The following is a 25,924-nucleotide window of genomic DNA, read 5'->3' on the forward strand; positions in this document are numbered from 1 at the left end:
AGATGCCCTGCTTTACATTTGTCTACCTTGCAGCTCACATTTTGAGGTTGTGAGGTCCTGCTGATGTGTCTCACCATCAGCACGGTGCTTAACTACCAGTTCCAGATCATACAATCACCACTGACTGGTTTGGGTTGGAAGGGACCTTAAAGCTCATCCAGTTCCAACCCCTGCCACGGGCAGGGACCCCTTCCACTGGAGCAGCTTGCTCCAAGCCCCTGTGTCCAACCTGGCCTTGAGCACTGCCAGGGATGGGGCAGCCACAGCTTCTCTGGGCACCCTGTGCCAGCGCCTCAGCACCCTCACAGGGAAGAGCTTCTGCCTAAGAGCTCAGCTCAGTCTCTCCTCGGGCAGGTTCAAGCCATTCCCCTTGGCCTGGCCCTACAGGCCCTTGTCCAAAGCCCCTCTCCAGGTTTCTTCTCAATCCCTTTAGGTACTGGAAGATCACTGACAGAGATGCTGACTGAAGCCTGTAATGTCATATCCATTTCACACAGTTATCGAAACCCTCCCAGGACTCCAGCATCTTTGTCAGCCAAGATGCACACAAGCCCTACTCACTCCCTCTCAAAAGCACCCCACATTCATCCACCTATTCAATAAATCTATTCCCTGTAACAGGAGGACACATTTCCAGCTCCTGAAGAAGCCGCAGTGCTTCAGTGGGTATTTGAACATAATAAAAGCAATTCCACAAGCTGCAAAAAGCCAATACTAACAATTATGTGTTCTAAGAGCTACGTAATTAGAGTCCAAAGAAGATGAAATCAATGAATAATGAATGAAAAGTTGTCAAGGCTTCTGAAATGCACCCACAAGCACACTTCTCAGACAGCCCCACACTGGCTCATCTATCAATGCCTCATCTCCCAGTGTACTTCACATAGGCAAACGCAGACAGCAGATGTGCTCTACTGTCTGAATGTGAAACAACACATGGACTAGGACAGACACTGCTATAGTGGCATCTCTCCAGCCTTTCCTAGGAAGTTTGTCATCTTTTCCTGCAGTTTGGCCAAAGAATTTTGGGGGATATTAATCTAATACTTTCCAGGCATAAACTATGGAGCAAGGAAAAAGCCCACTTTCATCTGCCTTCTTGGAGTAAGCCTCACAAATGAGTCTCAGGAAAATAAACCTTACATCTAATGCTGGTAATCTGAAAGCATGCTATTTGTAGATCACCACCTAGCACACTCCAAGTCACTACCTCAAACTTACCCATTTCCATTCAGGATAGATGCTTTGTCAATAGGATGAAAATACTGCTTTCCTGAACCATGTAATATCCCTGTTTTGTTATCAGATGATACAGTGTCAGTCTCTCTTCCATCAAATAATTAAACTCAGCAGTTTTATCCCCACTATTTATGCTGTGTGCTCAGTATGGTATTACTAGCCTGAGACCTGCAGGCACTTAGCCACAATGCACGCATGTCTTTGACTTTGGTGTTCTCCTGCTCTACTTAACCCAGCTCTCCTCAAGAGGAACCTCCTGCACTGATGCAGTATTTGGCTTCTGTCTTTGCCTCCCAGCTGCTGTGGAATGCTCTTCTAACACACAACCATTGCACATCTGAGCAGGAGGAGTCCTAGTGTCAAACTCTCCCTAAATTCAAGCCCAGTTCTTAGCCAATTTCTAACCGTCATCTCTCAGCTGGGTCAGCACAGCTAGGTCAAGAGTTACATCCTTTCATAAATGCTATTTGGAACCACAAGGAAAACTTCAAGGTGTAGCTTATCAAACACATGTACGACAGGCTCTGCACTTCATGGTGAAGGAGACTCATTAACAGAATGTGAGACTGGTATTGATGCAACGACCTTGGACTCCTGGTCACAAGAACATACTGGTCCTTTCATTCGGTGCTTCTAACCTCTGATATCAATACCCATGTTCGCTTGAGGTTGGAGACCACATTCCCAATTCTACAAGTCAATGTGACCAAAAGCAGATACTGTTTTTTTAAAGGGACAAAAAAGAGGGACAGAACGCAGGGGTACTGGCTGGGAAGCTAGGCACCAGGTCAGGAAAGCTAAGGCCCAGCTAGAACTAAATCTGGCAAGGGATGTGAAAGAGAACAGGGAAGAGTTTCTGCCTAAGAGCTCAGCTCAGTCTCCCCTCGGGCAGGTTCAAGCCATTCCCCTTGGCCTGTCCCTACAGGCCCTTGTCCCAAGCCCCTCTCCAGCTTTCCTGCAGCCCCTTTAGGCACTGGAGCTGCTCTAAGGTCTCCCCTTCAGGAGCCTTCTCTTCTCCAGGCTGACCCAGCCCAGCTCTCTCAGCCTAACAGTGTGTAAGTGCATAAGAACATGAGGATCTACATTGTCATCTGCATCTTAAAGATAATGCTTTAAAAATACCTTAATGTTAAGATTATACATGTTAAATAAGCTAAATGGCTTATTTCTGCCTTGAAAGAGAAACTAAGTTTTCCTTTAAAAATCAAAGTGAGGTATTTGCAGCAATTTAAGTAAACTTACTTTTTCGAAGCACATTCCTTATCACCAACCCTTCACTAGAAGCACTAAATATTAACCACGTTTGAAGTAAAATTCTTATGGGCACAAACACAAGCATGCACCTCATGTACTACCTACCTGTGGGTTTAGGACCTCAAAGTAAAGCCAAGATGGAGATCTGGAGAGTACATACCTTCACTATGACAGTCTGATCAGAGATGCTGCTCATCATCTCGTTGATGGACTTGAAGAGCTGCAGCAGAGACTCCCTGAAGTCTGCTTCTCCTTTGTTTTCATAAAGTCTGAAAGAGAATTAGGTTCTATAAGCACAACCCAACTAAAACAGAGTTTTAATTCTGGTTCCAAATGACAGATGATAATTTGCTGCATTGCTCATGTTTTCTGAAGTTCAAGTTTCTTCACTGAACCAAGAGTTTCCTTTCACAAAAAAGCAATAAAGACAAGCCAGACAGACTGAGCTGGGCCAGCAGGAACAGCAGATTTTTGTTTTCGAGCTTCCCATGTGAAATGCCACATCCAGTATTGTTTCTGCCTTCAAGTCACAGTGAATCCCTCAGCACCGACCCAATTCCATGTGCCCACACAGCAGTGGGATAGAGTCTCGTGCCCCTGCACAACAGCGAGCAGATGTCTGGGAGGCCCAATGCCAAGCAGCTCTCTGATGATGAAGCCAGAAAGCATCCAGACAACTTGCCAGCAATCATTAAAATCTACCAATGGCCTAAGGTGACTGACCTTAAACTCTGTGGAAGATAGAAAGAAAACTTATCAAACCATTATTGCTAAGAAAAATCATAGGGTTTTTTTCTATGGGAAGGGAACACTGAAGTTAAAATGCATTTCAACTCTCATTCCTGGCTCACTAACACTGAACTAGTTAAGCAGTTTCCCAATATAGTCAGTACAGACATTGCAGCAGAACGACTGTTCTACAACTCAAGTTCAAAAGGAAAGTCCCTGTGCCTTCAGAGGGATTTCTTACAGCTGATCTGCCCATAGGGGCTCCTCTTCTTTCTATCAGATGGTTTCAGGGGGATAAAACCTGCCCTGAGACACCTGAGCAACACTAAAGGCAAAAACCATCCAGCCAAGGTGAGGAACTTGGTTCACTGCTTCAGTACCGCACAGGAATGAGTGTTCCTGAAACACTCTTGGATATGTTGAACGCAGAATGATCTCTGCTTCAGGTGTAGGATGAGACAACTCCCACTAAGAAACAGGAAAGGAGAAGACCACTAGCTCCACGTAAATCCTTTCCAGGTTCTTCCTCACCTTTGGCAGTACATATAACTCACCTACAATAAAGGCTGTTGTAAATACACTTCTTGAACCTCAGCTACACAGACAATGTGACCCCTGCAAAATCAGTGCTTAGGAGAAGCCAAGGAGAATCTGGCATCCAGGTCAAATCTAACAGGGGTGCTTATCATGGAACCCTACAACAGTATGGGTTGAAAGGGATGTTAAAGCTCCCCCAGTACCAACACCCTGCCATGGACAGGGACACCTTCCACTAGAGCAGGTTGCTCCAAGTCCCTGTGTCCAACCTGGCTTGAGCCACCTATCACAGGAGGAAAGAGGTTTATCTTAAGGTAAAACACAGAATTCAGAATATTCTTGCTGCTTTACACTGGAACTAATGTGTATCATTTTTAATGCTGTGTTCATAAACCTGTGGGAGCCACAGATATTAGAAAATGCTATTTCACCAGTACACAGGGGAAATGTATGCTACAGGAAAACATTGAACTGAGCTTTTCTGTTGCACAAGCTTCTACTCCCCATTTAGGCTAAAAGTGGGGGTTATGCAGGAGAAATTACTTGTGAATTCCCAATTTCGTTAATGGATTTCAGGGTGCCCCTGAACAGATTAGGGAGGTGAAACTAATACCAACAGAAAGAGTAACTAAACTTGAGAGTCCAATAAATCAAAGTGCTTCAGAAGAGCTTGGTGTTTCAAAAAGGAAATAGGAATAAAAATAAGCAGGTTACCAACAGGTTTCTCCTGTCAGTTATTAACATATATTTAACACACCTGATAGTTGCAGTGCTTTCATGTACTATGAGCAAGCCAGGATTACACCGACTTGACCCTTTAGCACTGCCTTCAAAATGTTAAGACTGCTGTGAAATGCAACACAACCACTGGGATCATTACTGAGTAAACCAAATAAAGCTATAGCTAAAGTTCACTTACAGTGTTTTGCCTTTATAAACCTTGATATACTGAACAAATAGATTTGCCACCAGTCTTTAACTAGATAAGCGAGGCTTCTGTGGATTTATCCAGAACTGAAGCTTGCCTGCAATTACATTACTGAAATGCTCCGTATATTTAGTCCCCTACTGTATATTATCAGAGTTAAAAACACGCAGTATTTTGTTAATAGAAGATTCTGTGGGCTCCTTGTGATTGCTCAGTGAAACACTGATGACATTTCAGAAGGCTGCTCCAATCCTGCATCGTAATCACTTCAAATCACACACCTCAGGCAGGACTGGAGTCTTACAGCAGAACAAATCATGGTGTCATTCGGCAGTCAGGAGCTTCGCTAATTAATCCCCTGTCATTGAGAGCTGTGTCTTCCCCATGCTACAGAACAGCGAATTAGTGCTTAGCAGGAGGAAATTCAATGGCCAATACTAGAGGGTCATATTGTCTGTAAATCTAATCTGCAGCAAGGGATAATTATTTCTTTTTCTGATTTAATGTGATTTGTAGGACCCGTAGCAGTTTAAGTGACATTCGGTATTTTATGAATCTCACAGTAAGACTCCTACAGAAATAAATTACAAGCTCTCAATTAGAGAAAGGTTGGTGGAATTGATAACTTCAGAGCTCTACATAAATCCCGTGCAATAAGGTTGTTACTGTCGCTAAGAAGCAGTAAAAGTATCGAACCTTGGTGAGGATGGATGCATTATCAATTTGGTTTATAGCTTCTTTAATATTTTGTGTATAAAACAGGGGCCTGACTTCGAAATTAACAGGACAATTATCTGTGCTTGGCTTCACGGATGGATGCAGATAGCACCAATGTGTTCACCATGCAGGAGGTTGAGTAGGGAGCACAAAGCAGGCCCCCAGCAGCCCCTGCAACACTGGCCGGCAAAGGAAGAGCTTTCACAGAAAGCCAGTAATTCTCCTATCACTCTCAAAGAGGAGATTTCTGCAGCCCTTCTTCCTTTCCATTTTCCCATCTCACTCACTGAAACCTACTGAGACTGCAGGGCCCCACAAATCCAACCAGAGAATCCTGGAATGGTTTGGGCTGGAAATGACCTTAAAACTCATCCAGTTCCAACCCCCTGCCACAGATCTCAGTCTCCCCTCGGGCAGGTTCAAGCCATTCCCCTTGCCCTGTCCCTACAGGCCCTTGTCCAAAGTCCCTCTCCAGGCTTCTTGTAGCCCCTTTTGCCACTAGGAAAGCCCAGGCCTGGATGAGGGACAGGAATGTATTCCAGCCACAGTACCAGGCAGTTCTTAACAGCAGTTTCCCAAATAGTGGCAAGCTTTAATTGTTCAGAGACCTAAGCTATAGAGAGCTGAAATACATGATTTTACCAGTGCAGTACTTAAAATGTACATCTCTGTTAAGGGTATCTGGCTTGCCCCTCAGGAATAGCTGTCTTCTGAAATAAGTCCCAGCAATCTAAGATACTTTTAAAACATTGCAATATTGAGCAACTTTAACTCATATTATAGGATTTTGGCACTTGTTGAGCTATGTTGGCAATGGGAATGACAGGTTTCAGCATCCACCGTACTTACTGGTTGAACAGTATCCTGGACCGGACTATGAACTTGAAGATGTACTCCAAGGCTTTCATAGCTTTGAAGAGCTGATCTGTGATACCACACTTCTCTGCATTATCCACGTATGTTTTCAACACTTTAGTCAGCTTCCTGTTTAAATACAGAAAACACAAGTTACAAGCTCACACAGAAGAATTCCTGTCCTGAAAGAACAATTATGTGCCCAAGTAGTGCCCAACAAGCTACAGAATTACTTGTACAACTAATGAACTCCTTATGTTCTTGGGTTTGCTGGTGAGTAGCTGCAAACTATGCTTGAGTAAAAAGAAAAGACACAGACCATAATAGTATTCAACACACAAGCAATGCAGCAAGTCTCAGGCTTATTCTCTGCTGGCTATTTCAGGATATTCAGATTTAGGTTATTACAAAGATGCAGTTACTAATAATAATTAAAGTAATAAAACCAAATAAATTAAATATGAACTGTTAGAGTAAAAACCCATTAAATAGTAGTTTCTTCATTAAACAGGGCTTCCCCTTTACATAGGGATTTGGGGCTACAATCTGTGAAATTTACTTCTCAAAGATGTACCAAACATCAGTTGCAAATTCTCTTATTCCACATTTTGAAGTCTATCAAACTTGAAAGTGAAATCCCTTTAAAAATGGTACCATTTCAGCTACCTCCCTCCCAGTGAGTATCAATCACAATTCTAATGCAACTGCAAGTAATTCCATTTTAAACCATCCTAGATACACCACGTTTCAACATCCACACTAAAACAATACACACCACTAATAGAGAAGAACATAGTTTGGACAGATACCTTGAGAGATGGGGATTCATTTAAATAGGAGAAATTGCCTCAGAATTTCAGTAACTACTTTGATACTGTCAATGCAGCACCTCCTTAACCTTGTGCAATAAAAGGCAGGGAATGGCAGGGATTTGTCACGCCCATGGGCACAAGTCAAGACAGAATCCAGGAAATCCAGCATCCTCAAGCTTAACCCTGCTCCTGCCTCCCTGCATTTAAGGAGGGGAAGGATGCTCTTCATGCCTAGACCACTGCAAGGGCCACCTTGAGCACGCGTTAATAAAACCAGATGCTCAAGGATGCTTCACCCTTCACCCTTTTGCAGCAGCAAGGATCCTAACCATGGAGAAAGCCTTAAGACAGCCAAAAAAATGGACCTTTGGGATTTTTCATTCTTCAGTGCTTCCTCCCCAAAGTGACAATAACACAGATAATACAGGGTAGATCATCAATTTAATGCACTAAACGGATCTTTGAAGCATCTGAAACGGACATGATTTCTTTCTCGGTTCTGCCTGAGAATTACTTATGAGTGTTTTCTTTGCAAAACAATTCTTAAATCATCAAATCAATCCCTCTTATACCCCAAAATCAAGACTTCCTCCTTGCAAACTGATCCAGTGCTTTACTACTGTTATTTTAAGAGGGAAAGACATATTATGTCCAGTCTTCTTCAAGAACCTCCTACCCTCCCAAGCTCTATGGGCAATTCCCAATGAACCTACGCAAACAAGGAGCTGAATTAACATCATCTGGGAAAAGCATACAAGCCCCATTAGAAACAGTAGATCTGAACATTACGTGTAGGCTAACGTAGCACTGAAATGCTTCTTGATGTAGGTTTCCAAGACAGGATTAAAATGTTGGAATTTTCTGTCAGCAATCAGTCCAATGATAAATACCTGAAAGAAACAGCAAAATTATTATTGCATTAACCTCAAAACTACTATCATTTTACACATTCACCCATCTTTATTTTCAGTGAAGATACATTAATAACATTAAAACACATAGATTTTAGCTTGTGATTATCCTCCCAATGTCTTTATAATTCTTTTTCCTGTGAAAACTTCCCATTCATAACACAGTTTTCTGTTCAAAGCAGACATTTTCTGTCCTAAATTCTGCTGCTCATCCACTGCAGTAACTGGACTCGATTGCTTTCCTCTTTTCTGGGAGGATGACACAGAATCATAGTTAGGATTGGAAAGGACCTTAAGATCATCAAGTTCCAACCCCCCTGCCATGGGCAGGGACACCTCACACTAAACCATGGCACCCAAGGCTCTGTCCAACCTGGCCTTGAACACTGCCAGGGATGGAGCATTCACAACCTCCCTGGGCAACCCATTCCAGTGCCTCACCACCCTCACAGGAAAGAATTTCCTCCTTAGATCCAATCTAAACTTCCCCTGTTTAAGTTTTAACCCATTACCCCTTGTCCTGTCACTACAGTCCCTAATGAAGAGTCCATCCCCAGCATCCCTATGGCCCCCTTCAGATACTGGAAGGCTGCTCTGAGGTCTCCACGCAGCCTTCTCTTCTCCAAGCTGAACAGCCCCAACTTTCTCAGCCTATCCTCATACGGGAGGTGCTCCAGCCCCTGATAATCCTTGTGGCCTCCTCTGGACTTGTTCCAACAGTTCCATGTCCTTTTTATGTTGAGGACACCAGAACTGCACACAATGCTCCTGGTGAGGTCTCACAAGTGCAGAGTAGAGGGGCAGGATCACCTCCAATCCCTTAGTGATCAAGTCCCACTGAAACACCAAATGTAATTTTCAGAGTCAATAATAAATAACAGCAAAGGAAGTCTTTTTCAGGAGTAAACTTCCTTCAAGCCCTTACAGTTTCATTCATTAGCTTTATTTACTCATCATTACAGTAGCTACATTTTAGATACTATGCAAACAGCTAAAACCTTATCTCTTTTGCACAACGCAAACTCACCAAAGCATCAAACACCAGCGTGTCAAATGTCTCACTCTCCGAGTTCTCCATCATTATGTTAAAAAGTGCATCCAATGTGTCTTGAAGGAACTGCAAATACATACACAGGTCATGTTTTACAGGAGAAATGGAATCCAGATTTTACATGCAGGTTTTTATAACTGTATTTGCTTTCATTTATCCATTTCACAAAACAAAGACATTTCAAAAGTGAGCCAAAAAAGGGAAATTTAACACTATTGCTTTCAGCAATTATTTTTTCAGTTAAGTTGATTATCCAGCCATATGTATCACTCAAATAGAAAACAGGTCAGAAATCACACTTGGTACACTTGAATGAGGAGTTTAATCTATTGCAGTGAAGGAACAAGTATGCGTTTCAAACCTCAATTTCAACATACAGTCAAGAGGATCATGCAGTTTCCCCAAACTGATGTTTCAGAGCAGAAACCAGACAAGCAACTGAGTCTCATGCCAAATAAATCAAGTCACTCTCAGTGGTTTTGAGCTGAGCAACGAGCAGTGCACAGCACATTGCTTTTGATGGCTGCATCAACTCAGATCCACAACTTCAGATGAGAGCACACATGCAGGCATGGGAAGCAGAGCACACAACCTGCTGCCCCAGCCCAAACCTACACGCCTCTAGCACTGTAACACAGGAAGAGTCTTCACTAGCCAGCTGGCTGGACCCTGATCTGTGCAATACGAGAGTAAAAGCAGATTAGTGTCAGGGGATTCAAGATAAGCAGAGGGATAAAAGACGGTTTACACATGTAATTACAGTATTTCTTCCCAGTGACAGCAAGAAATGAATGAATGGAGCAGAGATGCCCATCAACACACTCATTTTATCAGCATGGGATGCTGCATCTGAGCAGTTTCTTCCACCAGATGACAAAAATGACATGGGGCTCCTCAGAGGCAGAATAAGGATGGATCATGGCCCTGGTTTGTATTTGTTTTAGCTGAGAAAAAAGGGGTTCAACATGGACTGTTGTAGCACATCTGTCTCAAACAAAGTAACAACGGGTTTGTAAGACTGGGTTTCATCTTGTAGATGAGAAAAGGTATAGTTGGGGAGGAACATCTGACCAAGCAGAAGGCAACTGACTCAAACTGGGTTTGTTCAGCCTGGAGAAAAGGTGGCTCAGGGAGACCTTACCACCATGTTCCAGTATTTAAAGGGTGGCTACAAAGAAGACTGAGACTCCCTTTTTCCATGGAATCCCATGGTAAAGGCAAGGGGTGATGGGTACAAGTTACTGCTGGGGAGATGCCCACTGGACACAAGAGGAAAACTTCACCATGAGAACAACCAGCCACTGGAATAACCTCCCCAGGGAAGTGGTGGATTCCACAATGTTGGACACGGTTAAGATTTAGCTGCACAGGGTGCTGGGACAGCTAGTCCTTGTCACACTTTGCCCAGAAAGGCTGGACCAGATGATCCCTAAAGTGCCTTTCAACCTGGGACTCTATGATTCCTGAGGTTGCACCTACAAAGAGATATTATATACACTGTGGAAATGATGGAAAACCAGCTTGGCTCCCACCTTCCTTCAAAGCCTTCATCTATGCAGTGAGCCTCCTAGATTTAACACAATTCCATGATTCCCCTGGACTATCTACTAAACCTAGAGTTAAATCTCAGGAATTAAGGTCCATTTAGCAGCTCACAAAACACTGCTCAATGCCAAACATGGAGCCACAGTCCACGGTACCAGAACTTGATGATCTTAAGGTCTTTTCCAACCCTAACTATTCTATGATTCTATGATTCTATCCTATCTGAAGAGTTAAAAATGGAAAAGCAAAATGCTTGTGGCTGATTTTAGCTTCGGTTCTCGGGGATCTCCAGCTCACAATTTCACTCCAGGATTTGAGTTGAGCCTTCTCAGTCCCATTTGTTCAATGAAAGAACATGTGCAAAAGTACATTTAACCAGTAGCTGGCAGGAAGGAAAGAGTAAAGCAGTTTTGAGCTTTGACAGGAGAAGTTTCTGTCTTGGTTTGAAGAGCAGCAGCACTCTCAAACATCAAACAGTGCCTGGCTAATTCCCTTTAAATACAGAGGATTTTAGAAGGCCGTGTCATGACTGATTAAGTTCCATTTCACATTTAGAGATCAGATATTGAGTTTCATTAGTAGAGTTCTAGTTCATATCTGTTCACAAGGACTTCATGTGACAGCAAGAACACAGAATAGAAGTTTTTGTTGTACAAAGTGGTAGGAAAGCATTCCTCAGGTAGGGAGCTCTACTGGGCTCAGCAGCAGCAGTCATTTTTTCTCCTTCTTTGTAGCTGGTGCAGTGCTGTGGTTTTGACTTTCAGCCTGGGTACATTGTTGATAACACCAATGGGTTTAGTTACTGCTCAGTAATGTTCAGTCTGACCAAGGACTCTGTGAGCCTCATGCTCTGCCAGGGAGGAGGGGAAGCTGGGAGGAAGCAGAGACAGGACACCTGACCCAAACTGACCAAAGAGGTATTCCATACCACAGCAGTCATGGCCACTATATAAACTGGGGGCAGTTACCCGGAAGGGTTAGATCACTGCTTGGTCAGGCTGGGTATCAGTTGGCAGGTGGTGAGCAGTTGTATTCTCTTCCCTTGTTATTTCCATTATTATTACTGGTGGTAGCAGCAGTGGTTTTGGGTTATACCTTAGTTACTGACTGCTCTTATCTCAACCCATGGGAGTTACATTTTTTCCATTCTCCTCCCCATCCCTCTGGGAGTGGGGAGAGAGGAAAGTGGGGAGTGAGTAAGTGGCTGCATGGTTCTGAGTTACGGCTGGGCTTAAACCATGACAGGAGCTGGTATGAATGATTTGCAGACTATTCATTTATGTTCCCATACCCTATAGAGTCCATGCTCAAATGGAACCAGAGCCTCTGTTAAAGGGAGATAACATTTACAGTTTCCATACACTACTGACACAGTCCATCACAGAATGAGTGTCTTGCTCACTTATCACTAAGGAGTAGGTCAGCCACCAGTAGACAGAAGTATTATACTGGCCTTTTAAATAAACTGAAATAGTTTAACTGAGAATTGGAATACATTTTATCACACACGGCTTTTTTAATATATATACATAGACTGTACCACATATCATATTTAAAACCATGAAGGACAGAAAAGCTGAAGGAATAGAAAGGAACAGTTGCAAACTAGATACTACGAGCTTACAACAGCAGTGTACACACAGATTTTCTAAGTGCTGTTATAACAGATGGACAACGAAAACAGGGGTCTTCTATAAAAAGAGAAAGTGATGGAAAGAGGAATATTAAACATCTAGCAATATCCACCAAGCAGTAATCTGTACTACACTCTGATGCCATTGGGAGAAAAGGAAACATTACAAATGAGAGAGCTATGACAATGCTTAGCAGAAGTATCTGTCAAGTGTTTAACTGTCAAATGATCTACAATAAAATGGCAGCAGGTAGAACCTCCCTGAAAAACAAGTCATGGGAGAGACATTTTCCCCACACTCAATAGGGGTAACATCAGCATTCTCAGACTGAAGTGACTCCAAGATGAAGAACTCATTACCCTTCTATTAACCAAATCAAAATCCATTGAAATAAAGGCACAACACTAGAGGGCCCTAAGGGGCATCTGTCCCCAGTACATCACATCTGTCATTCTTGGATGCGATTTATTACAAAGCATTCATGAAGTCCCAACCTACTCTTTTCCACAGCCAAGTCAGTCTTTATGTAGGTCTCTGCAATCATTCAGTGGCCTTGCACATGTAAATAGTTGGCTCAGCAAAGTATTACCAGGAGGAACATTTTGCATTAATATCAGCAGCACACAGCAGGATTTTATCCCACATCCATATATTAAAGCTACATTTAATATTGCCATGTAAGAATTCCAGGATATTTTAATCTTGCAAAGGAAAACACATATGGCCTTCATTTATCTGTATACAAAAATCCACTGAACTGCTGGACACAATCCTACATGCTCAGACAATTGCATTTTACATGTACCTTACTAGCACTCAACACCTGACATGTCCTATAAAGGCCGTTAGCATTCTCAAGGCTGAGAGATACCTGCTTACAATTTAATCCGGTGTGTTCGGTGAGGTTGGGGGGTGGCAGGGAACAAAACAGAAGATAGGAAGACCTCAAAATACGGGATTCAGCAAAATTTGACATCAAATTTATGTCTAAAGACATTAAACTTGTACCTTAACCACTTCACCACCATCGACTTTCATCAGCTGCTTCAAATTCTGCTGCAACAGGTTTGTGTTGGATCGCCACTTCAGAAGTCCCAAGAGATCAACTAGGAAAAAGAAACACAGTTATATCATGTAGGATACTTACTTCCACTCACAGTCTATAACTACGTTCAGGAGAAATGGATTTACTTCCTTAGGTCAACCATTTTCCCTGGACAACAATGCTATTTCTAGCCTGCCTCTGCCACTGCAGAAGCCTCATACAGCACTTTTAGTATGAAAGATCTCTGAAAGGCTTTCCAGAAACACAGCCTGCTTTTGAAATGTCAGCATTAAAATCGAGGCCAAGAAAGCCTGATCCCTCAGTTTTAATTTGCTGTACACAACAGTTGCGTTTTTAGAAGAAGATGCCAGCATGAAATTAGTCAGCCACCAACACAGTCACATCTATAGGCCATGACTCTTCCAGCATTAATGTTTCTAGGGTATTTTTTGCTGTCACTGGATAGATTGAAAAGAAAATAAGCCCCAATGCAAGGCAAACAGCTGCAAACCAAGCTACTGCGGAAAGCTGCCTGCTTAGTAACTCATAATGCCCAAATGGCTTGGTTCTTCCAAGTGATGGAGAGTGAGGGTACACAAAACAAATCAACACTGATGAGTTGGTCCCCATACTCTACATCCCACTATTAAGATTTGCCTGTGGCAGGGGGTTGGAACTGGGTGATCTTTTGAAGTCCCTTTCAACCCAAACCATTCTATGCTATGATTCTAAGATAACACAGTGTCACTTCAGCAGCCATTGTGATAAATAAAAAAATACAGAAGGTGAGCTCATTCTCTATTTGCCATAAAAAACCACCAGACCATTCTTCAGCTTCCTTTAAGGAAAACTTCTCATGAGGAGCTCACAATTGGTGTTCTGCAAATAAGCAAGCTAGTAACTATGAACAACCTGGAGCATCAGTAAGCTAAACCCATCCTCACACTTACAGGGATGAGACCTGAAGTGCCCACCAACCCAAAACCATACGCTCCTCCTGCCTTAGCCTAACTAGCATCAGAGAATTCCTCCCTGCCCCGTTAAAAGTCTGTTTCCATGATAAAACAAACTCTACATAAAGTATCCTCAGAAGAAACCCCAAACAGGAGATTTGAAGACTGTCTACCTACAGTTTAACCACTGAATTACTACCCCACATTGCCTACCCCCAAGCCCAAGAATCCCAGACTGGTCCAGTTCCAACCCCTGCCACAGGCAGGGACACCTTCCACTAGAGCAGCTTGCTCCAAGCCCCTGTGTCCAACCTGGCCTTGAACATGATGTGAATTCTGCCCAATGTAACTCCTAAAGAACAGGTGGCCTCTCCCAGCCAATTCCCCTTCACTTCTACTTATTCCAACTTTTAAAGCAACCAGCAAAATGATTACCAAGCCATGCATCTGCAGAGTGTATTCTGCTAATTGTATGCAGAAACCCAGAGCAGCTCCTGTACTTTCCCCAATATCTTTTATTCCAAGCAGTAAATAAAACTGCTTCTAGTAGAATGAACTGCAGTTCTCCTTGGGATAGCTTCCCCTCTGAGCAGCACTCAAACCAAGCCTTCTTTGTGTCTCTTTGGGCGCAGAAGTAAAGAGTATTTTATTACATTCAAGCTTTGAACAATTCAAGCCCTCATTTTTAACTACTTTTTAGTATATCCTACACGTCTATAGGCTGAAACCAGTCTTAGAAACTCAACATTAAGAGAGAAATTGCTTTGGAAGTGAAAGTGTCTCTGAGTTATACAAAGTGTTTCATGAATATAAATATATCTGCTTTCTACCACTGAATCTGGGTTCACTCTGACTTGTAAAAAGGCATCAGCTTGACAAAAGGAACGAGCCAAACGAAAGCCAGCCCACGGACTGTCTCTGAATGGCATCGTGTATTGCCCCAAGAAAACAAACCCACGTGCACTTTCAGCATGATGACGCAGCAAACCCTATATGAATATGCATATGTGAACAAAAAATGTCAATGCAGCCCAACTACCAGAGAGAAAACTAAGTCACAGTGCACAGGAAGAGCGTGCATTCATTGTTACTGCAAGCATTAACCCCAGCAAAGTACCAGTCGGTCAGCTCATCTTGCTTTTTGTAGGCCTAGGTATAAAGTAATACAGTAAGTATGTAAGAATGTAAAACACTATTTTAGCCTACAGCAAATGGTGATTCTGTAGTCAGCCTAGGTCAGGAGAAACTTATGTTCAGAAAACATCAGTGGAAGAAAACAGAATGAGGATTTTTAACTGCAAAGAGTTAGATCAAGCATCCAGCCTGCCAAGTCGCCACTAGCTACTGTTTGGGTTGATGTGAGTTATGATTCTATTAACTACATATAAAGGTTTTCTTCTCAATCATATTTAGCAACAGGAAGCAAATGATCCAGCTCGCTGGTTTTATGCTTCCTAGGCCTGTGTCTATGCCAAGGTTTCTTTATAGAGATACCCAAACTTTTCTCAAAGCCCTGTCACTGAACTGAAGTTAGATAATATTGCCACTCTAACTAGATTTCTGTGTGTTCTTTGAAATAATCTTCCCTTATGATCTTAAGCAATTTATTTTCTGTTCTTTACGACTTGTAAGCCCAGAATTAAATCATCATTATTACAGAACTACAGAAACCTGAAAGTGTCATATTGTGTATTGCTTTATTTCTTTTACGTTATCAACTCTGTTGAATGAGTAAGTAAAACCTGGCTCAATTGTTTTCTGAAAGCTGGTCTCCTTGGTTCCTTGAAGTCTCAACTCCAGATTAGTCACAGTCGCTATTATCTATAGGCTTGAGTCCTTCAAGCAGAAGAAAAAGCATAGAAACACTTTGAATAAGCCTTACAGACACCCTGAATGCTTCACAATAGCAACTCCTTGGGTAGAACTCTAACAGCTCTCTGGCTACCAGTAATCAGAAGAATGTTCAAGCAAGCCCATTAATACAATTTCACATAATCACAGAAACACAAGGGTTTGGGTTGGAAAGGACCTTAAAGCTCATCCAACCCCTGCCACGGGCAGGGACCCCTTCCACTAGGGCAGCTTGCTCCAAGCCCCTGTGTCCAACCTGGCCTTGAGCAGTGCCAGGGATGGGGCAGCCACAGCTTCTCTGGGCACCCTGTGCGAACGCCTCAGCACCCTCACAGGGAAGAGCTTCTGCCTTATCTCTAACCTGAACTTCCCCTGTTTCACAGTTTGAACCCATCACCCCTTGTCCTATCACTCCAATCACTGATGAAGAGTCCCTTTCCACCATCCTTTCAGCAATTTCACCTCTATTTCCATCACCCTGATACTGAAAGGACATCCATCTTGCTAATCCTGTAAGAGGCACTATCCACAGGCAGTCCTCATATAGAAAGGGATGTCACATTTGATGCCATTTTGCTCCTTCTTCTGTATTCCCTGCTATCTCCATCTTCTGGTTGACAGAAGATGTTTCAAACTCCAAAACTGCCCTGCCCATGGAGAAGAAAACAAGCTCTCAGTTTGTCATGGCTCAACAGGCTATTCAGAAAGACGGAAACAAAATCAACCCCGACTTGGACATGACTCAGGAACAGGTTCAAAACACAACTTGCTGTCTATTTACCAATGTATTCATTTAAAATTTATCTATTTTATTATATATTAGGAAAAAAATCTTCCCTGTGAGGGTGCTGAGGCGCTGGCACAGGGTGCCCAGAGAAGCTGTGGCTGCCCCATCCCTGGCAGTGCTCAAGGCCAGGTTGGACACAGGGGCTTGGAGCAAGCTGCTCCAGTGGAAGGTGTCCCTGCCCATGGCAGGGGTTGGAACTGGGTGAGCTTTAAGGTCCCTTCAACCCAAACCAGGCTGGGATTCTAAGATTTACCCTAAGAACAGAAGGCCCAATGTTTCCCACCCCATTGGTATCTATTGAGATGCCACCTGTCCAGGGAGGTTTTGCAAGTCTCCATAGAGGGAGTAAATGAGGATAATGATGCATTTTTACTTACTTTGAAGAAAGTTAAATGAAGAACATTAACCAACAATTCCACAGAAGTTAAAAATCAGCTTCAGAAACTACAATCTGAGCCGTGCTGCCAATTTTTAGATGAAAAATTACACTTGAGGGAGGAATTTAATGACTAAATTTTTGTTTCTGTTCTAAATTGCTTAAGGATACGCATTGATCTTGTTTAATAATGTCAAGAAGAGGCGAAAGAAAAGATTCTGGCAACTCGAGGCTGCCAAGAAGTTTCACAGCCAACAGAATTAACACTAATATTAACTGAGGATCAAAAACTCAAAGCTAATAACATGTAAATTAAGGATGAAAACATGCTCAGTCTTAATTTTAATGATAGTTTTGTGAAAGCAATGTCAATATGTTGATGACTATGAAATATTTCTCCATTCTAACAAGCATTAGGAAACACGGAGGGGGGAGAGGGATAATAACTACCCGTATCACAATCAAATAGCAGCTCAATTCCACACGCTGGTTTCTCCACAGTTAACACCACTGTGTAACTGTTGAGCTACGATCCCATCTTTGCTATGAAATTCCAACATCATTTCTGAATTTTCTGCTAAACACCCTCTTAGGCTATAAGACTGCCAGACTGCAGTGAATCTGATGTGCTCTGAATATGAAACACCTCAGATGTGCTGTAAGAGAGATGCTGCTGAAAAACACTGCAATGAAATTAGGAGTTGACTATGAAGTTGTACCACAGCAGTAACTTTCCCCCCGGACAGAGGAGAAGTCATTACCGTGACAATGCAATCACTATTCCCACCCTGCCCACATTGCAAGCCCTACTCATGCACAACTTTGACTCCCAACAGATCTGACCTGAGCTCTCCCTTCCCCTGCTGTGACTCACATCCCAGTGACCCACCTACACTCCTCAGCCTGCTGCTGGTGTAGCCAAGAGAGCAAGGGACCGCTCCATGGCAACAAAGCACAGGAATTACAGACAGGGCACAGTCTGGAAATGTGAAATATTTGCTTTGGTGGCTGCCCTGCTCTCCACAGCCCTTGGATGCAGTCAGCCAGCTGACAAATACACATGAAAAATGGCTATAAGGCAAGTTTTAATAGGAACCAAATATGACAACTCCATTCCTGTTCACGGCAAGATGTGTGAACACAGGAGCGACCTCCGTGCAACACGCTCATGCTCACATTCCCAGCACAAGAAAACACAAGAGCTTTCTTCAAGCATAAGATATGGATATTACACCTTGGAAATAACATCAAACAGCTTATTTGGGAGCAAAGCCATATTACCTACTCCTAAAAGCAAACCAATCAGCTTCCTTACTGCTATTATTCATACCCACAGAGAGGTAAAATGCCACAGAGCTTGTTTTCAGTGTACTTCCAGTGTAAAAGTCTCAGTAATATGGCAAACAATATTCCTGTTTCTACTGCACTTGGGATTCTTCTGTTTTGTTAGAGACATGTGCTGCTCTACAGCAAAACAAAGCCCATGGGAAAAGGCTGGAGAATACACAAACTCAGTCGATGCTTTTGCTGCTGCATCCAGATAATTTAATCCAAGACTGCACAGTAAACAACCCACCATCCATTCTCAGAGGAAGGGGGATGGAGAAGGCAGGAAAGTCAGTACATACAACCCCACTCCAAGTACATAGAGCAGAAGCTCCAGCAGTTCTATGAACTTACCATTCTGGGTGAGTTTTGTTGAACAAACTAGAGTAGAAATCTGGAAAGAGTCTTTGCTGATGGTGCAGCTCCCCAGGTTCTGCATGCTCTTCCCTGTTGCAGAGTGTCCCTTTTCCTCCAGTTCTATCTTGGTGGATGGCAGACTTAAATACGTTGAGGCATCCTCCAGCTTCTTTGCTTCTGCCTACAGGGGTGTTTTAAACACAACATGAAAAAACTTGGAATTATCTAGTAAAAAAGCTAGGTAATAATAAAATCTTATTATTTACATTGTTTTGTCTTAGGTTTGCTCTAGAATTGGAACCACCCAACGGGTCTTCAACAACAGGAATTTAGCATTAACCTGTTGACAGATTAGAGCCAGGATGTGATATTTAAAGGGCTACAGAAGTAACTTTTCCCAGCTACAAAAACCCACATAAAACTCAGTAACAAACGCCTTTGAAATTAAAACATCCCCAGCAAAACATATTCCAGGTTTAACAATCAATCTGCCAAGTATTCAAATGGCACAGTACATATTTAGTAGCTTGATTTAACACAATAGTCTAGAACACATTTCTCTGTGCTATCCCAACAGTAATTCGCTAAAAGTCAGGCAGCTCAGCTCCCTACTAAAGGAAGACTAAAGTACCACAAAAAACCTACCTTGTAAACTATAAGGTCATGTTCTCCATCTCTCAAAGTTGTTCCATCATATCTCATGAGCTTCACAAATGCCAGGGCAAAGATCTTCTCAGATTTATCTTTGGCTGTGAAAATAAGAAGCAAAACACCCCATAGAATTAAGTATTTGATAATGACAAACAGTCCACCTAAACCTCACCATGGACGCACTGCAAATGAAGGGCTGTAGTCAAGATTCTCAGATGGGGAAAAGCATAGAAGAAATTAGGAGAATCTTCTAAACACAAGAAAGAATCAAGAAATGCAAAAATGATGTGTAAGGATGTGACCACACCACCAAAAATACATGTTTAGTATTTCTATATTGTGGCTGTCCTTTTAGAAAGATGGATTAAGGCAACTTTTTCAAAACAAAACAAATGTGATGCATTTATAATGTTCAGGTTTTTATAAGAATGGCAGTGCTTGGTACATAGAATAGTGATTTAAACACCATCACTGAAGATCTCATCAGGGCTCTGTCATTTACAGGGAGAACACTAGGACCAAAACAAACTAGATCCATAAGCACAAATGAAGTGTTTCAGTCTCTGAAAGCTGACTCACTTCAGAGCAACACGAACTAGGAAAGGCATTCATTCAGTTTGCTCTCAGTGCTCAAAATCATTTCTCAAAAGTTAAACCAAAGTAGCAGGGCAAGTAGGAATCACAAAGTTAAGGCTTAAAAACATAAGGAAAGTGCAATCAACCTGAGATAGTCCAAGAAGTCTATGAGAAAGCCCTGCAGCTCTAAGGCACTTAAACCACGGCCAACCTAAACCTTTGAGTTAGCGTAAAGGTATTTGACTGTGTAGCACACAATCATGGTCTTGACACCCCTGACACTGATTTTTGGCACAGTGTTCATTAGCAAGTATCATTCTCTAAACTGAGGAAATATATTACTAATGATCAGTTTGCAAAACATGCAGCTTCAATTAAATAACCACTACAGGGTAATGTGCTACATATTGCACACATACATGTACACAAGGAGTATATGTCTTAAAATACATCCAGTGGACACTACCTGATTAATGCTTCTGTCTACACATTTATCCTATAGCAAAACGTTTCCTTGCAGATTAGAAAGGCTTTGCTATTGAAAAAGCCAGTCCCTGTAATCATTATACAGAATGAATATTACCACAAACACAGCAAATCTCAGACTTACTACAAAACAGCTGTTGACAGCTGGAAGACATTGGGTTGTCTCCACCTGATCCTCAACAGCTCAAAGCATTTCAGCAGCCAGCAATGTTAGAGGACAGCTGAGGAAACCCACAAGCTCTCAAATATCTTTTAGACCAAAATTACTTCATAGAAACCACAAGTCAGTCTGAGAACCAGAAGCAGAAACCAGTTTCTTAATAGCAAAATCTTCAACTACTGATGCTAAGCCTACTGTAAGCTCTTTTCTATGTTCCTATTTCACATGTGGGGTTGTTCAATATCTTCACTACTCCCTAACAACTCACCTCTAAGATACACAACACCACAACCCTCTGAGTTGCTAACTTAAAGCTTTAATAATTAGCTCTTCTATTTGACTTGGAGAAATACATGGGCAGGAAAGGGAAAACTCGATGTTGACAGGTAAGAGTGAGGAAGATGTAAAGGGAAAAAGAAGCTGAGATGCAAACAAAATAAGCAGGCAAAACCCTTACCCTGCACTAAAAGCAATTACAACAGTTAATTACAGATTAAGAACTTTATGCCTGTTTCAGCAGATTTTGGCACCAGGCATTGACAAGAACCATAATGAAAAGGCTGAATTACTCACAGTCCTGTGACGATCTATGACGGAAAGTGAACCTTAAATGACTGCGGTTCACATCTTCAATGGGGATCGCAACCTTCACACATTGGGGAAGAGGGTGAAGAGAAACAGTCAGTACAATGTGTTCAAACATCATCGACCACTACGAAATCTCATCTGGACATCTTTCAATGATATGCTCAGAGCTCTCAGGAAGATTAATGGTAGGTACCAGCAATCCCTGCACCAAGAAAGAGAGGAAGAAAGGAGCCCCATCCAACCTGGCTTTGAACATGGCCAGGGATGGGGCAGCCACAGCTTCTCTGGGCACCCTGTGCCAGCGCCTCAGCACCCTCACAGGGAAGAGCTTCTGCCTAAGAGCTCAGCTCAGTCTCCCCTTGGCCAGGTTCAAGCCATTCCCTTTGGCCTGGCCCTACAGTCCCTTGTCCCAAGCCCCTCTCCAGGTTTCCTGCAGCCCCTTTAGGCACTGGAGCTGCTCTAAGGTCTCCCCTTCAGGAGCCTTCTCTTCTCCAGGCTGCCCCAGCCCAGCTCTCTCAGCCTGGCTCCAGAGCAGAGGGGCTCTAAGTCCATGGCCTCCTCTGGACTCGCTCCAACAGCTCCATGTCCTTCTTATGTCAGGGGCCCCAAAGCTGGATGCCATACTCCAGGAGGGTTAACACAGTGGTGTGGGGAGTGGCTGTAAGCCCCTTACCCAGCACATATCCTCCTCCCACTGACTACAGCTAGACAGGATACATTTCATAAAGCCAACATCAGCCTCCTCTGTAATATTAAAGCACGGCTTTTAAGTGACAATGTTATTACCCAAGCAAATCCAGCAAGCTTAAAGCCCAGATCCCAGAACACTGATCAGCTTAACATTATGGCAATTATGTTTTAACCTTAATACCCTGCCTCTCCAGGTCAGCTCCAGGCAAAGAGAGTGAACCATTCCTAAGCAGATGTTGGAATTATTGATGCCCCCCTAACAGTTGCCTTGACCAAAAGAATGAAATAAAATTCAATATGCAATTAAAATCAAAGCTGTTTTCCAGGAGTTTCTGAAAGCTTTCCTCTTGTCCTGCTAAACACAAGCACTGAATTTGCCTAGTCCTATTTCTCAAGGCTTTCCACTGAAACCTATGTTAATTGCACATTAACCCACACAGAGGGAGTTTCTATACCTTCACAGTCTCAAACCAGCGAGGCTGCTTGACTTGGTAATATATTACTGACTTGTACTCTGAGATGGCTTCATCACCAGCACCAGGAAAAATAACGCTCTTGAAAACACAGAGAAGAGAAAATGTTAATGTCTACCTTAAACGCCACTTTTTCATCCAAGTAAATGAAAGCATCTATGAAACAGGTCAAAATAAAACAGAATAGTTCATGTTTAGAGCTCCTGATTAATTTAGTATCAAAGTGCATGTGCTGATATATGACGAGTTGTATTTAATTATGATAGAGGAAACAGTTTTGCTGTAAATAAAAATAGGGATTTAAGTTGACATACATAAAGATGTTGAAAAGGCTTAAAGAGACACGAATCAAAACCAAACCAAGGCAGACATTCAGTACTTTAATACCTCTAATCTTTTGCCATCTTCGTCATACACAGACACCGTAACTTCCACATTCTTTGCCGTGGTTTTACTGCCTTTGTCAAAATCTCCCTGCACCAACGTTACGTAGATGTCATTACGAACATCACCTGAAAGGAAAAGCAAAGCTCTAAGCAATTTTCACACTATACGGAATGATTTGTGAAACCAATGACACGCAGATACTATGACCAATACATTTAGTAACAGCAATTAGACCTACATACGGCAAAACATAAAGCCACGGTACGTGGACCATTGGGCATTCAAAACTACTAGTACTGGAAAGAGATGTTCAGATAAAACTGTGCTGAGACTTCTGAAGTCTGAACCATGAACCCCTTAGTTCACCCCAAGGTGAATCTAACAAACAAATCACACACTCTGGACTCAAAGAATCCTACATCATCATGAAGACCATGTAGCACATCACTCAGAAAAACACATCAGTTCCACTTGGATACAACCTCCTGCATTATTGATTTCAAAGGATGAGTTCCAACACAGCATTAATTTATCCCACACACAGATATTTTGCAATTTAAAAGTATTTAGCAGCCTACAGAGGTCTGTAACTTGTTACATTAGGAAGTGGTTTGATGATTTGATGCCTCGGGGGTTGCACACGAAGGTTGTATTTAGCTTTAGGTCCTAAAATGCCCTTCAACTACACCCCAATATTGAAAGTTAAATGGGGAAATGGGGAATTCCCAACAATTTCACAGGCAGATGGTTTATGGGCCAACATATCAGCAGAACAAGTGCACTGAGGTGCTTAAAACATAGAATCATGTCATGGAACCATGGAATGGTTTGGATTGGAAAGGACCTGAAAGCTCCGTGAGTTCCAACCCTCTGCCACGGGCAGGGACACCTTCCATTAGGCCAGGTTGTTCCAAGCCCCATCCACCCTGGGTATACAGTAAAACATCTGCCAAATGCACAATCAGCAACCACAGGGAATGCTGGAAAAGGGATGGGGTTTGGCAGAACCTCCAAAGCCCATCAATCCAAAAAAGACAGTGCAGGTTTTCTTCTGTAGGCTGTTACTTTTGGCAGCTTTTATTTTGAGAATCACCATGGTCTGGGTTTGGCTTTGATTTCATAAACACTAGAACTGAACATCCATGGGACAGATGTATTAAAAAGACAATATGGCTTTCTTTCAAGTACATTATCCAAATCTAGTACAAACCCTAAGAGACCTGAGTATCTCTAAATCAAGCCCATTCAGCTGAAAAATCTTTCTGGTTTAGAATCATAGACTCATAGAATAGTTAGGGTTGGAAAGGACCTTAAGATCATCCAGTTCCAACCCCCCTGCCATGGGCAGGGACATCTCGCACTAAACCATGTCACCCAAGGCTCTGTCGAACCTGGCCTTGAACACTGCCAGGGATGGAGCATTCACAACCTCCCTGGGCAACCCATTCCCGTGCCTCAGCACCCTCATAGAAAAGAATTTCCTCCTTATATCCAACCTGAACTTCCCTGTTTAAGTTTTAACCCGTTACCCCTTGTCCTATCACTACAGTGACGGTTTAGTTTTATCACAAGAGATATAAGTTTTATATATGCCTTTGCTAGGAAGGTAAGATAAAGTGTGCCCTTCATATCCATTTTTAACTGGAAAAATAGGAGAATTTCCACTGTCACTGTGATATCCCAACTTTTGGGGGGGTTCTTAAGTTTTATTTATTAAGGCAACACATATGGCAGATACTACCCAAGCGTTTTATGTTCATTCTAAATGAGACAAATCCTTTGAAGATCCATTATCTATAATATATACCATACCTGAAATTAATCTTCTACCCCTCTCCCCCAAAGCTTCCACACATCCAGAGATCCAAAGAAGGTTCAATTATAACAAAGCAGCGTTAGTTCACACAAGGGCTTACCAGGCATAATAATCTCAGGAAACCCCATTTTCCGAGCCACGGCTGTGGACCTATCCACTAAGTGTGGAAACTCTTTCCTAATCTGGTGAATATCTCCTGGAAGAAGCTTCAAAGTGACCCACAAACCTGTTGTGTAAAAAAAACCCACAATTATTAAAGTATTCCCTGTTACTAGAGATTGCTTTTTACACAGCCTAGGATGTAAGAACACACATTATGGTAAGGGCTCTTCATTTACAACAAATACAAAGTACTTCAAATCATTCAAAACCCCCATTGCTTCAAGCAGAACCAGAAGTACAGCACACATGAGTATGATTATAGCAGAATTTATGGAAAACTGTAAAATCTGCACCTGGAAGCTCACTGGATAACAAAAAACATGGGAAATCTGTGCAAGGTAAGTATTCAGGCCTTGTATTGTGTGCACTTGGCAGCAATATCAGCTAGGAGGTGTCTTGGTAGGCAGGAGCTGGGCAGGTGTTCAATACCAGATACAGGTAACTTCCCTTCCATGGGCTTACTAAAGCCAGAATGTTTCTTCATAGTCTAAAACCTTCAATACAAGAGGTCTCCTTCCAGGAGAAAACCAAGTTAGCAACAGGCAGGAAGGAGGAAACTCTTGGTTATCAGCTGGACCTATCAAAGTCTGGGCTGGAAAACGCAAGTGAGGCATCCAGCCCTTGGTGTGAAGCTGGAGTGGCCCAGGGAGAATCCCTCCTACTCCCAGCACCAGACTTATCATTGCAGTCTTCCACATTGAAGTCTTCTGGAAATACAGTTATTAAGCCATTAGCAGCACTGCCTCAAGCTTGTATCTATCCTTGGAACTGTCACGTGCTCTAATAAAACATTTATCTTCCATGGGAAGAGAGAGAAGTGGCAACGCTCATTTGAATGGAAAAACTTCAGTATTACAACCAAACAATACTGAGATGCCAAAGACATCACCAGCAGCAGATACATACCCTGAATTCATTCACCACCCCCAGGAAGCTGTTTTTACTGCACTGAGCACAAAGAAATCTACAGCATCAGCTTTACACAGTTGATATTTTTCTCTTCAGTAGCAGAAGCAGTCACTAGAAAG

At 42.5% G+C, this 25,924-nt stretch overlaps 1 protein-coding gene across 3 annotated transcripts in view; it reads right to left on the minus strand.

Moving 5' to 3' along the window:
- LOC133218045 (dedicator of cytokinesis protein 1) overlaps nucleotides 1-25,924 on the minus strand; it is a 180,076-nt gene that overhangs the window by 105,090 nt on the left and 49,062 nt on the right. For all 3 annotated transcript variants that reach the window (XM_061364081.1, XM_061364082.1, XM_061364084.1), the window contains exons 13-23: nucleotides 24,835-24,960; nucleotides 22,919-23,043; nucleotides 22,514-22,612; nucleotides 21,354-21,426; nucleotides 19,553-19,656; nucleotides 18,905-19,088; nucleotides 13,221-13,318; nucleotides 9,010-9,099; nucleotides 7,861-7,961; nucleotides 6,254-6,388; nucleotides 2,654-2,762 (exon numbers count right to left, since the gene is read on the minus strand). In XM_061364081.1, the coding sequence (XP_061220065.1) occupies nucleotides 2,654-2,762; nucleotides 6,254-6,388; nucleotides 7,861-7,961; nucleotides 9,010-9,099; nucleotides 13,221-13,318; nucleotides 18,905-19,088; nucleotides 19,553-19,656; nucleotides 21,354-21,426; nucleotides 22,514-22,612; nucleotides 22,919-23,043; nucleotides 24,835-24,960 (1,244 nt within the window). The remainder of the gene's footprint in view (nucleotides 1-2,653; nucleotides 2,763-6,253; nucleotides 6,389-7,860; nucleotides 7,962-9,009; nucleotides 9,100-13,220; nucleotides 13,319-18,904; nucleotides 19,089-19,552; nucleotides 19,657-21,353; nucleotides 21,427-22,513; nucleotides 22,613-22,918; nucleotides 23,044-24,834; nucleotides 24,961-25,924) is intronic.

Source organism: Neopsephotus bourkii, unplaced genomic scaffold, assembly GCF_033783945.1.
Source record: "Neopsephotus bourkii isolate Nb327-2 ecotype Australia unplaced genomic scaffold, CSIRO-AGI_Nbou_v1 NB_1189, whole genome shotgun sequence".
Taxonomy (NCBI): domain Eukaryota; kingdom Metazoa; phylum Chordata; class Aves; order Psittaciformes; family Psittacidae; genus Neopsephotus; species Neopsephotus bourkii.